This window comes from Grampus griseus, assembly GCF_964374135.1.
Source record: "Grampus griseus genome assembly, chromosome: 17".
NCBI lineage: Eukaryota > Metazoa > Chordata > Mammalia > Artiodactyla > Delphinidae > Grampus > Grampus griseus.
This window is the reverse complement of record NC_139011.1, coordinates 4,371,120-4,388,252: the sequence shown is the minus strand read 5'-3', so window position 1 is coordinate 4,388,252 and position 17,133 is coordinate 4,371,120. Positions and strand designations below refer to the sequence as shown.

The window sequence follows — 17,133 nt, the reverse complement described above, 5'->3', positions numbered from 1 at the left end:
TTCTACATCCCTCTCCCATCTTCGCTCAGGCTGCTCTTGGATTAGAGAAAGATTCACTTAAGTACATGTATGGGCAGAGATAATATTCAAAATATTTATTAACCACATGGCGTGTTATGAGTTAAATTGTGTCCTCCCACCGCCAACCCATATGTTGAAGTCCTAATTCTCAGTATGTCAGAACCTGAACTTACTTGGAAATAGGGTCCTTGCATACGTAATTAATTAAGATGAGGCCATACTGGAGTAGGAGGGGCCCCTTATCCAATATGACCGGTGTCTTTATAAAAAGGGGACTTTTGGACCAGGGACACGTCCTCAGGGAGAATACCATGTGAAGGTGAAGGAGGAGGCTGGGGTGATGCTCCTATGGGCCAAGGTTGCCAGAGCTTGCTTGCAAATCACCAGAGGCTAAGGGAGGCCTTCTGAGGGACGATTCTTCCTCACAGCCCTCAGAAGGAACCCATTCTGCTGGCGCCTTGATCCTGGACTCCTAGCTTACAGAACAGTGAGACAATAAATGTCTTGGATTTCTAGCCTCCACACCTGAGAGACAATGAATTTCCGTTGTTTAAGCCACTGCGTTTGCGGTTCTTTGCAATGACAGCTCTAGTGAACTCATACAGGGCACGCCCTGAACGCCAGCATGCCCTAAAGCTAGAGCATGATTGGAGGGGAAGTCCTACGGCGCTCCTGCCGTGCCGAGTGGGTTGTGGGTAGGCGGTCCCAGAAAAGAGCCCGGAGAGTGTGTCCTAGGCCACTAGGGGGGCTTAGGGCAGTGGCTATTTACCAACTGCTAAGACATTCTGTCATTTTTTTAACACCACATAGGGCTGTACCAGGATGAACCAAGCAACTATTACCATGGTAGCAGCCCTGCCAAAGCAGGGAGCAGGTTAGTCTCAAAGCAAAACTCACCGGTAAGCCCCTCAGTCCTCGGGGACCCTGTGGCCCTGTGGGTCCAATGTCACCCTGGAACAGAGAGAGATCACGTTATCCAGAGTCGCCGCATGAAGACGGCAGAGACACCGTTTCAAATGTGGACCAAACCTCACCCAGTTACCCAAGAGGACCAAATGGTGCCCAAACCGTCTCATCGTCAGTCACCAGTTATTCTGAATACGGACAAACTCACTTCCTGCAGCTGAATAAATCCCTGTCCCCACGGGGATTTCGGGGGGCTCCATCTGGAACTAAGGCAGGTAACAGGGAAGAGAACTTCTCTTGGTGTCCTCTCCCTGAGTCTGGACAGTCACCTGGGGCTACTCCTGCCTCAGTCCTCACAGTAAGAAAAACTCCACCTGGAAGGTGTAGGGAACCTTCCAGGGTGCCAGGCAGTGGGGATTCACCACCACCACCTACGTGGTCTTCCAGGCAGCCTCCCGACAGGGTTGTAGTTCTCCCCGTGTAATGAATGAAAAAAACAGAAGCTTGGCCATGCTCCTACACAAATTAGACTGTAGAACACCCCAGAAGATGGAGTTTTTAAATTACAAGTCAGAGAGCTAAGAAGGGGGGAAGAAGGCATTTGCACCACGGGCTGGCATCCTGGGCTGCTGTCCCAGCTGCAGCCTGACCTGCTGGGCGAGCTGAATCCCAACCACGCCCCTGCCTGGGGAGCTCCCTTCAGGCCCTGTACTGTAAACTGAAGTGAGCAGGGTTGGCAAGACCAGGATTTTCCAGCTGCCCTTCAGCACCTGAGAGGCACCTTTAGGGGACAGGGCTGGGCAGAGGCCCCGCTTGGGGTCGAGGCAGCTTTTCTGCTTTGAACCTAGTGAGAGGCCTCCACACACTAGGCTGGGGTCTGTGCAACGGATCCCACTGCTCAGGAAAAGCACAAGAACTAGATCGGATTCCTGCTAAGATCCTTCCCTGCTCCATCGTCTCATGACAACAGGTCAGCCGAGGAGACAACACAGGACAAGCACCCGGGGGCAGCGGGCACTTCGCCAGGGCTTAAAGGCAGGTCCTGAAGGATGCAAGGGGGCGGGCATGGGCCCGCCTTGGACCTGAGGACCGTGTGCCCGTGCTCCTGACCCAGCACCCACTCCCGGGAGGCCAAGCTGTGTCCGCACATGTCGGATGGCCCTGCAGGCTGTCACGTCCCCAGGCCAGTGCCCCGTGGGGATGCAGAGCTGGAAGATCTGGACTCTACACTGCTTCCTCCTGCCTCTGACTCTGTGTGACCATGAGGCAGTCTCCTGACCTCTCTGGGTCTTAGTTTTTCTATTTGTATGACTGGGGTCAGAGATGGTTCGTCCCACCCTGACTTGCCCCCAAGTGAGTGAGAGCAGGTGAGGGGTACCCAGTGGTGCTATGATGGGTCCATGAGGCCACAGAATACTGGAGATGGAGAAATAACCTGGGGAGACTCTGAAACGCCACTTGGGTCCACGTAAGGCCAGATCCAGCTCGCACATCATTGAGGTCAACAGACAAATCATGACGGATTCAGCAGAGCCTCCTCATCTGTCATATGGCATGGGCACCAGCCCTCTGAGCCGGAAGCCCGGTCCCGGGGCCTCCTCGGGACCCCAAGGAGAACTCATGCAGCCCGCGGTGCTGGAAGGTGAGGGATCACCAGCAGATTCCTAGAATTCGCCCGTGACTCTCTCCACGGTGGCCCCAACCCCCCAGTCCAGTTCCTGGGCCTCTCTTGGTCCTTCAGTGACGCACGTCCTCTACACCTCCTCCTCCCACAGGCCCAGCCGCGCCCCACAGGACACCCACACTCACATCTTTTCCTGGTGACCCTTCCCGGCCAGGGGGCCCCATGGCCCCAGGCTCTCCCTAGAAGGGGAAGCAGAAACAAAATAGCCGCTGTTAGGGAGGGAGATGCAGGACGCCCGCTGTCCCAGCCGCAGCGGTCTCGGAGCATCTGGGAGGGGGAGAAGAGGACGGCCCACCCGAAAGCACCCTACTGAGTCCTGGCCCCAAGTGGGGTCTGCAGTGTCCTCAAGGCCAGCTTCGAGGCCTGGGCCCGCTCTGCCACTCTGAGCTGCAGGGAGACACCTCCTGACGGATCAGGCAAACCGCTGGGGATTCTGTCTCCCACCGGACCCTCTCTGCACCTCAGCTTTCTCCTCGCTGTACAGAGCAGTGGGGTTAACCGGTGGACCCCTGAGGGTCCTTCTGTTTGGGGCACTCGGAAGAGATGGGGGAAGCTAAAGGATAGGAAGACAGGGCCCAGAGCCTTCCATCTGGGATAAGCCGATAGCTCTGGGACCTCGGGAAAACCACCCACATCCTCTGGGCCTCAGTTCCCTCCTCTGGAAAGTAGACCTAATGACAGCACTCGTCTCCCAGGGCCCAGGACAGCACAGTCTGTGGGCAGCACAGCCGGCAGTGACCACACCTGACTTCAGGCTGACTTGGTCAAACTGGTTGTACATCAGCGTCTGGCCCCCAGAAGAAATGTCTAGAAACACTTGACCGAGGAGGGATGATGCTTCCAATGCTGCCACTGTCCCCTCTGAGATGACACGGCACTGCCCCGCCTGCAGGGCCCGGGACCCCTCCGCCTAGAAGGGCCAGCTCAGGTGCACTGGGATGACCTGATGGCGACACGTCCACTCACCCGGGGGCCAGGGTGGCCAGAGTCGCCGGTGTGTCCCTTGAAGCCCTAGAACAAAGAGAAGGAAGTTACCCCACCAAGGAGCAGGCTGACAGCGCGGGACAGGGTGGAGTCCAGGGAGATGGTCCAGCGCACCCTGACCCCTCTCTGTGTCTCACCCGATGCCCCTCGTTCCTGACCAGTTGCCGGACATGGGCCAGGTCCCTGAGGCCTGACTGGGTGGCCAGGCCCTTCCTTCTGGTCACTCTGCAGCGAGGGCAGGGCTGCTGGGGCCCATCCCACAGATGTCCTGGAGGGTGGTGGGGTCTCCCCACGTGTCTCCTGAACTCCCGCTTCTTCCTCATCTCATACCACGTGGCTTGGACCCCCTCCGCCTGGATCCTGGGGTAGGCAGTTCCCTTTGAGACAACACTGCCTTCACCCCAAGTTAGGGCCTGGGCACCTTCCTCATTCCTGTAGCCATCGCTGGTCCCCCCCAGCAGCTGTGAGTACAGCCAGCCCGGAAGCCTCATACTGGGCCACGGGGCTGGGCCCTCCCTGCACAAAAGAGCAGCTTGAGATATTCTCCCTGAAGCACAAGCCCTCTGAGCAAAGACGAAGCTGTTAGCGGCGCTGACGCTACCATCTGTTAACAGTCAGGCCACCCTGATTGTGGAAGAATCCCCACTTCACAGATGAGGAAGCTGAGTCTCAGAGACGTAGAACACCTGCCCAAAGCCCCACAGCTAGAAAGGAATCGGATTTGGGTCCAGGCAGGCCTGCGCAGCCCCAAAGCCCTCCCACTTCCCACTGTCCCTCCCCCAGGCTCTGCTCCTGACCAGCTGGGACAGCATCTCTGCAGCCCGGGGGGCCGGGTGCTTGCCCTCCTGCTGAGACCCAGGCATTCACAGGACGCTGATCCCACAGCTGAGCAGGCCCTGCCCGCCCTCCCCAGGCCAGCAGACCACGTCCAGGTCCTGGGCCCTATCCTGCTGCACGTCCCGCCCCACCCGTGGTTCCTGCGGCAGGCCTCACGTGTTCACCGCTGCTCCCTCCTGCTGGCGTGCACTTGCCCGTCGTGTAAATCCCTCCCGGTTACAGGCCTTGCTCTCGGCCAGCCTCCCATCCCAACTCCAGCATCTCAGTCACCCCTCCTGCTGTCACCATCTACCGCCTTCCTGGCACCTTTCTCTCTGTGCGTCACCTCCTCACGTTGTCACTGCCAGAGCACTGCTCTGGGTGTCCTGCTCGACTGAGTCCCCAGCCAGTGGCTGACACAGAGCGATGCCCTTGTACGGGGCTGATGCCTGTGCACAGAGGTCAAGGTCAGGGGGTCTGGGGAGCACCTGGGACGGGGCCTTGAATTTAATTTCACTTGTCAACACAAGCCCCACAGACAGGGGCTGCACAGCACAGGGACTCGTGCACTTCTCCGAGCAGTGCGGAGGTGGCCTCACAGTGAGCGGCGATGTCCCGTCCTAGCCTCTCACTCGCTATAAGGAAGGCTCGAGGCAGGGAGAGAGGAGCAAGGCCGCAGTAGGGGAAAGAGAGGAAAACCCCAGCTGCAGAGCCCCTACCACGCATGTGCTGCAGCCATGGGGGGGAAGAGAGGAAAACCGCAGCTGCAGAGCCCCTACCACGCATGTGCTGCAGCCATGGGGCGGGGGGGGGGGGAAGAGAGGAAAACCGCAGCTGCAGAGCCCCTACCGCGCATGTGCTGCAGCCACAGGACACGCTCCCATTTCAGTGCAATGAAGTCCTGTAATATGGGATTCATTTTCCCCACTGTATAGAAAAGAAGCTCGGGCCGATCTGTCCCACAGAGAGTAAGCAGTGGAGCCACGATTCAAAGCCTGTCCAGTGCCACACTCAACGCTGGGAGGCGCAGTGTGTGGCCAGACAGGGCCTTCTGAGGCCAAGGCCACATGCCTCCCAGCTGATGCCACCAGGCCCTTCTCAGGCCTTATCTCCTGAGTTTATCTCCCGGTTTCAAAAAGCGAGTGAAGACCCTACTGGGGAGAAGACAGCCCTCTGGCCTGGCCATCAATGAGAGCTGTGGCCTAGCAGCCCCACTGCTGTGTGGCTGTGCTTGTTACCCTGGAAACGCTTTCTCTTTCCAGCTCCTCACCGCTGGGGGGATAAGAATGGGTGGCCTTAGGAGGGAGGCTCTGAAGGTCACTTCCCAGGCCGCAGGGCGGTGCAACAGAAAGGGAAGCTCTCAGAGCCTGGGAGGTGCAGGGGAAAAGCAGGAGGAGGGCATGAAGTCGCCTAGATCTGACTCCAGATTGAACCACTGTAACCTCGGAAAAGTCAACTTACCCCTTGGAGTCCTAACATCACCATCTATGAAACGAGGATAATAAAAATACCCACCTGGCAGAGCTTTGCAGGACTAATCTATGGAAAGGGGCTTTACATGCTATTAAGTATGATGGAGCAGGGCTGACTTTGGGGTCAGGTCTGGAACTGAACCATGGCTCCCCACTTTCTAGCTGTGGGTCTTGGGTGCTTTACTTCTCTTCACTGGGAGTCAGTTTCCACATCTGTAAAATGAGGGTAGAACCCACTTCTGCAGAGTTGCCGTCAGGATTGAAAAAGAAATAAACAGTGCTCTCCACTGTTCAAAATAGGCCAGTTCCCTTCCCCTGGGGAGGGACAGGGCCTCCTGGGGCCCAGCATCTTCCCCAAATCCAGCCAGTGCAGAGGCAGGGACCCTGCTTGCTCTCCTCCCAAATAATCATGGACAGAAGCACCAACTAAGGGAGCCGCACACAATGTCCCAGACACTTGGCTGGAAGTTTCACATGTTTTATCTTCTCCTTTAGTAGAACCACCCTATAGAAGTGGGAGCTGTTCTGATGCCCATTGCATAAAAGAAGAAACAGAGGTTCAGAACGGCCCCCTGACCCAGGTCACAAAGTTAATAAACGACAAAGAGAAAGCTGAGCCCAGGTCTGTCTATCTCCAAGCTCGTGCCGGGCCAGCCGGAGGAGGCGGGTGTTCTTTCAGCTCCCTGGGTCTCTAGCCTCTGTCCCTGCACTGAAGTAGGATGCCTTACAACTCTCTGTTGAGAGGTGGATCTTGCCCCAGCACACTTCCCAGCAAATGGATCTCCGTGGCTGAAAAAAGAAAAATATAACAAAACAAAAAACCCTCCCTCCAGTAACCCAGAAACGACCTTAAAAAAAAAAAAATCACTAATTCTGTGTTTGAATCCCCCATAAGAGGGGGCAGTCCCCATTCTTAGGTTTCTTCTCCTGATGCAGGGAGGTGAAAAGCAAGGAGAGTTGGGGAAAAGGAAGGTATTTTTTGTGTTTTATTTCCTCCTTATTGAATACTAGCCAGGTGAGTTATTGATTTTTTTTTTAACAGAAAAACAGATTAAGGAAATAGAACTAGCATTTTGATCTCCCACTTCTTGCCAGATAATTGGATTTTAAGATTTTTATTGAACATCCTATTCGTTTCCAAAGAAAATTTAAGGAATTTTGTAAACAATTTTGAAATTATAAAGGAGTAAAGCATTTAGCGAAAAAAACCCCAACAACCCCAAAATACACAGGGTTCATTTTTATAGGTAGGAGAGAGTGAAGACATGCGCTGAAGGCTGTCAAGCGTGAGCCTTTTCAACAGGCTGTGGAGAAGCTTTAAAACACTGGCGATCAAGGCAACCTCTTAGGCCCTGCTTTGGGATTCCTCTAATTGCCATCTGAAAGCTAAAAAGTAGGAAGTCTCTTCTCTTTCTCATGGAGTTTATAAAGTTATGAAGTCTCTTCTCTCTCTTGTGGCCTTGCTTATCTTCTTTCACAGATCACTCGAAGTCCAACTCCTTTACTTGCAAGGTATGTTTCTTTCCTGTTCTGCTCTGTTGTGGATCTTTTATGCATATATATAAATAACAGTGTACCCCTCCCTACCTCAACATCCCTTCAACAGATCCACTGCTAACTGATCATGCAATCTAAGCCATTGGCATTGGGTTGGCCATCCTGACCTTAAAATGGGATCCAAGTTGTTGAGTCTTGTTTTAGACCCCTGTAGAAAACCATGGGGCTTAAAATGAAATGATGATGTGGGTTACATGTGTATATCTATTTGTCCAAATGATACAGTTAAGATTTTTTGATGTGTGTAAATTTTATAGCAAAGAACTTTTGAAAAGTATTGAGTAGGGGGTAGGAAATGAGTAGAGGTAGATAAGAAGCAGAATAATGATGACTGAAGCTCAGTGACTGGCCCATGGGAGTTCATTTCACTATTCTGTTTACTTCGCATATGTTTGAAATTTTATATAATAAAAAGATGAAATGGTGGTTCTTAAAAAGAAAAAAAGAAAAGGTGTCTGTATATGTTTATATGTATAATAAATAGCTCGACAGCTAGATACACATTTAGATATATAAATGATAGATGTAGATTTAAATATACAAATGCTGGATTTCATACATAGAAAAAAAGACTAAAAAAACATACTAGAACGTTAACAGAGCTTTACTTCTGTGTTATAGAATTATAAGTAACTATTTTCTTCTCTATAACATTACTTTTCTTACTCTTTCTCTTTTTATTACCATCATCATTTGTTATTGTTATGCAATGAGAATGAGTTATCGTTATAATTGGGGAAAAACCCTTTAGCTGTGAAAAGGGTTCAGAATGAAAATTGAGACTCATTTTTAGGTTCTATCATGCAGAGGAAGTCCATTAAAATTGTAATAAATAGGATAAGAACAAAGGAAACTCAGAACAACAAGTAACGATGGGTGCAAGTCTGAAAATAAATTTTACAGCAATGGCATGTGAAAGGACTGGATTTACTGCACAGAAGTACCAAGGTCTTAGCAGAGAGGTACTTCTGGAATCCACGGCCAGGCAATCTCAGAGGACCCTACCCACGGCGTCACAGCCAAGTGACTGATGGCTTTATTCCACTGTGGACAACATACACACACACGCTCAGCACTTACAGGGGGACCGCGGGCACCCTCCGGTCCTGGCAGACCTGGCTCTCCTGTTTTGCCCTGAGGATAAAGAAGAAAAGAAGAACTTGAAGACAACATTTGCAGGACCTTCCTGTTCTCATCTGCCGGAGCTTCACAGCATCATACTTCCACCAGCCAGTCTCTGCCCCCTGCCAACCCTACCCTCTGGTACTGTGGTCCATTTTAGTCCACAGAAATCTGCACTGTGTAGCCCTGCCTATTATGTTCTTGGTTTTCCTGGGACAGCGCTGGTTACACAGGTTTCATCTTTGAAACACCCATTCACGGTGCCCCTTCTTATCCTTGGAAGGGTTCTGGTCTGCATGAGAGATTATGTACACGCCCAAGTTAGAAACCGCTTTATACCTACTCACAAAACCACCCCGAGGCAGCTGGTGACGACTGCATGGTACAAATGGGGACCTGAGACTCAAAGAAGTTATGGTTTCATTGAGTTAACAAACAGCAAAGCCAGACTGGACCCCAGCAACACCCGAAAGGAGGCTCTCCTCAGCCTGGCATCAGTGCCTGCTGACAGAGGGCCTGCGGTTTACTGCTGAAGTCCAGATAAAGTGGTGAGAGGTGAGGGAGGGTTGGGGTGAGCCGGGAAAGTGGGTGAAGGGGCACGTGTGCTTGATGGGGAGATGGGCAGCATGCTGGCCCCGCCTCCATGGTAACAGGAGGGCCTACTCGCCCAAGTCCCCCTTCATTTTCACAGCTTATAAACCTGGAGGGCCAGAGGGGGTCCATGGCGGGGCATGGGAGAGGGAGAAGGGCATCCGTGGATTCAGAGTGAAAGTTACAGGGGAAGGAGGATGGGCCACCAAGCTCTGACTCCCGAGTTTGTTTCTTCTTCTGTCCCAGCTCGTCTAAGTCTAGCCGTGTGATCTTGGGGGTCATCACCCTTCCCTGGATCTGTTTCTCAGTTGTAAATTCAGGACAGCCTCCCTGACGTAGGTCTTTGTGATCGAGCCTGGCCCCTGCCCCACAGTGAAGTGGGACAGCCATCACCGGCCCAAGCGGCCAGCAGACAAAGGGTAACAACCAGACACTGCTGAGGGTTTTCCATGCGCCGGGCACAACGCCTGCGCTTCACACAACAATCCATGAGGGAGGCACTTTGGTTCTGCCCCAGGCAAAACTCCAAGGCACAGAGACGTTAAGTGACCTGCTCAAGGTCACACAGCTGGGGTTCTAACGCAGGCATTTTGGTTCCAGAGCCTCTGTACTTCACCCTACACTGTAACTAATACTCAAATGCCTCCTATTAAAAATGACGAAACGGGCAACTCTAAAAGCTGCATATCTACCCATCTATCTGTGCATCTATCCACGTATCCGTCATCTGTCTGTCTACTGTCTGTCCATCCATGTCCCCATTGTATAGGGATTTAAAGGAATAAGTCAAAGTGGAAATTAACCACCCACTACCAGCAGCCAGTGCCGCTGTTTCCCAGCCACCCCCCTGGCTCCCCGGGAGGGCTCCTGTCACTTTGTTGGTCAGCCCCCGCTCAGGCAGAAGGCCGTGCCCAGAACAGCCTTTGGGGCACTTGACTCCGAGGTGTCGAAGGCCCGAGTGCGTGGGAGTTCATGCCACAACAAGCAACCCCCAGGCAGAAAGGCTGAAGTTGATGCAGAACACCCTAGCCCGCTCCCTGGCAGGGGTGGGACCGGGGAGGCCAGGTGTGCTCCTCTCACATCCTCAGCGGGTCTCCGGGGGAGTGGACCCGCGGTGCCCCCTGGAACGTCTGCCCGCTGGCCTGCCAGCAGCTTTCCTTCTTTCCTCGTCCATTTCCCCACTCTGTCCGTGCTCCTGGGATCTTCTCCAAATACCCCACCTGCACCCCATCCTGGTCCCCAGGTCTGCTCTCAGGGGACCTCTGGTGCCCCCATTCCTCTGCCCATCTCCTCCCAAGCAGCTCAGAGTGCTAAAGGTCAGGACGGCCACACGCTGAGACCCCAGAACGAACGGACAGGTGAGCTCTGGACCAGTGCTGGGGACAGCTGCCGAGCCCCCTCTGCTTCCAGCAGAACTGGCCTGGCCTTCCATGCACTGACTTAGCCACTGCTTACCCAGGGCAGACCTGGCCTTCCATCCGTCCACACCCAGCGCCTGGCACAGGCCTGTCTGGAAAAGGCATTCCACAAACAGACTGAGTGCAGACCAAGGGCCTCGGTTATCCTGGACTGTCAGTGACAGCCTTTCAGGATAATACACTTGCTGCGAAAAAAGCTGATTGCCTGCTCTGCGCTGACTGAGCTCTGGGGTCAGCCTTCAGGGTGCGGGTCCCGGATGCTTCATGTACCAGCGGTGTGACCTCGGCCAGCCTACCTGACCTCTCTGTGCCTTAGTTTCCTCATCTGGGCCAACAGTGACACCCACACCCCACAGGGGTTTCCTGGGGCTTACACTGGCAAATGTAACGAGGCGCTCAGCACCCCCTCGGTGTGCACATGGCAGCTGTCAGCCGCGGTGGCGATATCTGTGCTTCTTGCTCCCTTGCCACGTCCTCAGCCTGGCTAACTGCCGCTTGCCCACCAGGGCTGCGCGGCTGGACGTCAGCCTTCAGCAGCTTAGATGAGCTGTTTACTTTGCTCGCTGCCCTAAGCTCTTACTTTCCCCTAGGCAGTGAGTCCTGGTCTCGGCATCTGGCAAACAGGGAAAAGCGATAAAGAAGGTACTTCTGGCAGGTTGCATAAGACGCAGAGTGAGTCATAATAGTTACGGCCGCACAAATTAAATGGAGCACAAGCCTTGCTGTGGAGACTGTTATGTAATTCCACTTACTGGTTCTAAAGGCTCTGAGGCTCTAACCTCACCAGGAGTTAAAACTAGAGCAGTTGGAAAAGTAACTGACTAAATTAATTTACAGTTAGAGAAGCCTGAGGCATTTAACCAACTTCTCACGGCATCTGGTTCTCCAGCAACTCCAGCAAGTTGCTACTATTATTCTCATTCTATTTGAATTGAAACTGAAGCCGGGAGATGCTCTTTGACTCAAGCTAGGTCGCAAAGCCTGTAGGGAGTGAAGCCAGCATCCGAAGCCAGTTTCTTCTTCTGGTTGTGGTTGTAATTTTGGCATAAAATATTTTAATTTAATTTTATCAATAAGCACTGCACACACGGCTCCAAAAATTAAAAAGATAATAATAACATACTACGGACCAAAAGTTGACGTCCCATCCCTATGTCCCTTGTGCTCAGAATCACCCGTCCTCACTTCCCTCCATGGATGGAAACTACTTCTCTTGGTGTTTCTGGAGTCTCCCAGACTCCCTTTATGTAAATGCTAGATAAATATACACAGACCCATTTTTATACAAAATAGGGCAGCTAAGCACACTGCTCTGTGCCCTGGCTTTTTTACTCAACAATGTATCTTGGAGAAGTCCCATGTCTGTATCTAGAAAACATCCCCCGTCTCGTGCACAGCTGCGTGGTATTTATTGGGTGCACCCCATCAGTAACTGTCTCCTGCTGGTGGGCGTCGGGAGAACCAGGTCTCTAAGCCCCAGGGGCCACCTGCCATCTTCCCCTCGGTGTGGAGGCTATGGAAGGGGTTTGTGAAGACAAAACTGCTGCTAGGAAATGAACCTTCAGCATCATCACGCAGCCCAGATCCACACTCGAGAGGGGCGGACCGTCCTCAGGAGGGACAACGCCGGGGTCATAGAGGCGGGTCTGAAGAAATCACTGCACACTTCCAGCCAATAGCTGCTGGGGCCACAGAGACAGACGTCCTCAGCAGCACACAGTCCATCTCGCTGTGTGGCTCAGCAGCTGACATTAAAGGTAAAGGAAAAAAAAACCAACCAAACAAACAAAAAAGAAAGATAAAAAAAAAAACCTCTATGCCAATGTCGAAGAAAGGACAAACTCACATCCCCTAGAGATGGCAGGGGAAGCTCAGGCTTTCAGGGGTTTAACAGGCTTTTCGGATGTCAGGTTTCTACTCCAGCCAGTGCTCACCTGCCCAGTCCCCTTCCACATCAATGGGATGGAGGCTGCAGAGGCAGTTAAAAAAAAAAAAAAGCAGGAGCCCCAGGATAGAGTCCACTCCCCGAGACTCAGTTTCCTCAGCTGTAAAATGGGGACAGCGGTGTTTACCTTGCAGCGTTCTCAGGAGAAGTAAATGAAGAAATGCACAAGTAACTCTCACTGTGCCCGGTTCATAGTAGCTCTGGACACAGAGTAGTTGCTTCTGAGAAATGGCTGATCTGGCGTGTAAATGGTAAGAACCTTCAAGTCCCTTACCGGCTCTCCGGGGTGCCCTGGTTTCCCATCTCTGCCTTCTTTGCCTTCTTCTCCCTGCAAGATAAACTCACATTGTTTATCTGGACGAAGACGCTAAGAGGGAGGGAAGGAAAGACGCCTTTCTGCCTGGTGCACAGCTACAGTCACACACAACAGGCAGAACTGGCTTCATTTTTCATGGTTTCTCCCCCAGCACCACGCTTCTGGCTTGGATCTCTGGTTGGCGGCACCTGGCACACAGTGCAAAAGCAATAAATTGCATTATTATTGCTATAGATGGAAAGAAGCCCCTACTGGACATTTTCATGAAGTCAAACTTAGGACAACATGGGCTCATCTCTGGGCCTCCTGGGTTGACCATGGCGAGGAGGCGGCTTCTGATGGAGATGACAAGGACCCGAGGGGCCTGCGGCAGAGCACCTATAGCTCCCGGGCCACAAGCAGGCGAGGTGAATGACAGCCAGGGCCACGTCCGGGCTACAGGAAGGCCACGAACATGTCACGTTTCTTTCCATGAAATCAAGCTACAAATCCCCCACCTGCTCCCCACCTCCTACTGGCCCACCTCCTGCTCTCAGTAAGACACTGTAAGCCTCCTGTTTAATCTAAGAGACCATTCTTCTTCAGGAATCTCTGCAGATCAGGACAATGATTACAGCATCACACAGACTCAGGTTCCAGTCCTGGGTCACCTGGGCTGGGCGGGTTCCGGGGAAAGAAAGCAACAGGCAGCAAGGCAGAGGGGAACCTGAGTCACACCGAGCAAGGTTTGAACCCCACTTGCATCAACTATGCCTATGCTCTTGGGTGAGTTATTGACATTCTCAGCTCGCAGCGGCCCCTCTCCTAAACACAGATGACAAACCTGTCTGGTAGAGTCACGAGGGGGCTCAGAATCAACGCCACCACCTGCAACGTTTAGCAAACCAGGCATCGGTAATCGGCGCCAACAGTGCAGCTGCTCCCGCTGCGGCCAGCACGCACGAGATCGTGCATCGTTCCTCATCAGTGCCTTTAACGCCAGTGCCTGGGCGCTGGCAGGAAGCACTGAGGACGGTAACGTAAGTTTACTGACCATCCAGGCCGCTAGCCGATGCCCCACGCGCACCCGTAACTCGTTAAGACCCTGCTCCCAGCATGACCATGGTAACGCCAGGTAAGCCGGCTTGGCTGACTCGGAGGCCCCGCACTACGGATCCTCTTTTCAATTAAGAGTTTAACTCCAGAAACCGTTTCTCCCATGCACGGAGCAGCGGGGGGAGGGTCAGGAGACCCACGCACAGAAGAGAAAGCCAACGTACCCAGATGAGACACGCGCAGGAAGGAGGGCAGCCGACCCCAGGGGAGCCCCGGGGCAGACACCTGGCTCCCAGAAAAAGCAGGAGCGTCGCTTCAGGCGACGCAGAAGAGGGCTGAGTGCGGCCTCTACTGAATCATCGGGGAAGGAGGTGCGGCTTCCGAGAGATAGAGACTGCTCTCGTTGACTGCCGGATTGCTGAGCAATCCGTGAACTTCTCAGAGCCTCATTTCTTCACCTTTAATAAATTAAAGGGATGTTCACACTTACACTGCAGGGGGAGGAGCTGTAAGGCATATATGAAGGGTCTTTTTTTTTTTTTTTTGCGGTACGCAGGCCTCTCACTGTTGTGGCCTCTCCCATTGCGGAGCACAGGCTCCGGACGCGCAGGCTCAGCGGCCATGGCTCACGGGCCCAGCCGCTCCACGGCACGTGGGATCTTCCCGGACCGGGGCACGAACCTGCGTCCCCTGCATTGGCAGGCGGACTCTCAACCACTGCGCCACCAGGGAAGCCCCCAACAGGTATTTATGATTGTAAATCCCAAGTGCTGCAAGGGGTTATGAAGGAAGTGCTCTCAGCACAGCTCTGATCCCCACCTAACCCCACTGGGGAGGTTCAAGGACATCTCCCTGGAGAAGATGATGTCTAGCCGAGACCTCGGGATGAACAGAGGAGTGGGGCGTGGTGAGGATTATGCATGTTAACACGTGGAAAGCTCTCTGCACTGAGCCCGCCCTGTGGTTAGCGCAATGTGCGTGAAAGCTATGATGATTCCTATTGCCCGGGCAGAGGGAGAGGAAGAGTTTTCTACATAGCGATGACCTGGAGGAAGGCAAAGTTGTTTAGAGTGGCTGGGAGGAAGGACAAGGCTGGAGTGTCAGGACAGGGCTGAGAAAGAGACAGAGAGGAAAACAGGGTGAGTTCACGAGGTGCCAGGGAGGTCGTCTCGGCTTTCCTCTGAGGATAACAGAGAGCAGATGGGGTGAGCACTGGAGGGAAAGAAGGAAGGAAGGAGGGAAGCTGGGAGAGAGGAGGGATACTACTAAGAAAATCGTGTACTCATATCTCAGGTCATTTCTCTCTTCTCCGGCACCCTAGGACTTTGATCATAAGGGCTTGGCAGAAAATTCAAACTGGAATTTTCTCTCCGTAGCTTTATTATTCCTGGAATTAACTCAAGTATTTCCTAGCTGCTATGACACACTAGGCTACAGCGTTGCATTTTATACCAACCGGGGTTTCACATCCTAGCCTGTCTTTTAAGATCCGTGCGCCCTGGACAGGTTACTTAACCTCGGGGGTTGTGTGGTTGCAGTGACGGCTACTGGTGATGCCCCGGAAATGCCTGCTCGACCAACAGTAGCACTTTTCAGACACTCAAGCAGGAAGGGCTCTAGGAAAACAATTCATGCATCCACATATTTATTTAAGTCATATTTGCCGTGTGCCCACCACGTGTGGGGAACAAAAGCCTGGTCCCACAGAACCCAGAACATAACCCCATGACTACCAGGCACTCTTCTGTTAGGTCCCCAGATCCAGCACCCAGTAGGTGCCTAACCAGTATGTGCTGAATGAGCAAATCAATTAGTGAATAATGGTGGAGGTGGTTACTAATCAAACCATTACGCAAATAGACATGTGACTACCAGCTGAGACAGGCACGTAGGAAGAAAGGAAAAAGAGACTAAGAGAGCCTATCCTAGCCTGGGGGGCAGAGGAAACTTCTAGGAAGTGATGCCTGGGATGAGCTGGAAAAGATCAAAGGCATCGAATAGTGAAAGAGGTGACAAGAGGGCATTCTGGGTGGACAGAAAGGCATGTGCAAAGGCCCTGTGGCCTAGAGAGGAGAGGGTGCAGAGTGTTCTAGAAACCAAAAGGAAGCCAGTATGGCTGGAACAAAAGGATGCCCCGTGGAGGGCAGGGGTGGGGCTGTGTCCAGGAGAGGTCTCAGCTGCAGGCACACGCCAGACGAGGAGCCACACAAGGATTTATTCTCAATGAAGAAGGCAGCACGTGGCCTCTCTGGAGCAGCCTTATTACTAACATACTGGAGAGTCTGACCCTGTTGAGAAGTATATTAAATTGAAAAGTCCGGAACAACATTTGTGGAAAGTAATTTTGCAGTATGTATCAAGAACCTTAGATATTATTGTGCTCTGACCAGTAGACTCCACTTTGGGGCACCATCCTATAGAAATAAAATAATAATCTAATGTAAAACAGTAATCTACTGTAAAATAAAAACCTAATGTAAAATAATCTATTGTAGATTTTTAAAAGTTATAAGACCTATGAGGCAACAGAAGAATAATCACATCTATTATGGTACATTTATTGGGTAGAAGGTATGTAAAATTTATGAGCATTTAATACCAGTGTGGAAAACAGAAAATGTTTATATTATCACAATTATCACAGTTACGTATGTATGTGTCTGTTGATCGATGTGTGTGTGGAGAGAGAAAGAGATGAAAATTTTATTTTCATAAGGAAACAACAACAAATACATAAAGGAAGAATGAGACTAAAATTGGCTTTGGTTAGTATTATTTTTCTTCTAATTTTCTATAATGCTGAAAATTTCCCTAGTAAACATGGTTTGTGTCTACCATGGTGCAATATAGTTTTCTTTGCTTATTTTTGCAGTAGAGAAACTAGATTTAAAAAAAAAAATGCCACTTACTGGGATTCCGGGTAATCCAGATGGGCCTTGGGGGCCAGGAGGACCTTCTTTCCCCTAAAAGATCCAAGACACGAAACACCATTAAATTTCTGGGATTGGCTTTTCTGGAGGTAAATGATCTCACCCAGAATTGCCTTCGTGGGTTGGAAGGAGTCTTTAGTGCTTCTGCATCTGCCTCGTCCACCTGGTTCCTTTCCAGGTACTGCTTCCCTGCAGGGCAGGGAGGGGCCCTGGACAGAGCACAATCATGCAGGTTGGTGTGCAGACCAGAGCTCATTTTGGCCTTATTACATAGACTCGGGGAATTAGTGCTTGGAAGGCGTACTGGGAAGAAGTTTAGGGGCCCACAAGACCTGG

The 17,133-nt window shown here is 52.1% G+C and overlaps 1 protein-coding gene across 1 annotated transcript in view; it reads right to left on the bottom strand.

Annotated features, from left to right (window-relative positions):
- COL22A1 (collagen type XXII alpha 1 chain) overlaps positions 1–17,133 on the bottom strand; it is a gene marked incomplete at its 5' end in the record, with an annotated part of 239,043 nt that overhangs the window by 15,722 nt on the left and 206,188 nt on the right. The window contains 6 exons of the mRNA XM_082674806.1: positions 919–972; positions 2,737–2,790; positions 3,578–3,622; positions 8,521–8,574; positions 12,791–12,844; positions 16,777–16,830. Of these exons, the coding sequence (XP_082530932.1) occupies positions 919–972; positions 2,737–2,790; positions 3,578–3,622; positions 8,521–8,574; positions 12,791–12,844; positions 16,777–16,830 (315 nt within the window). The remainder of the gene's footprint in view (positions 1–918; positions 973–2,736; positions 2,791–3,577; positions 3,623–8,520; positions 8,575–12,790; positions 12,845–16,776; positions 16,831–17,133) is intronic.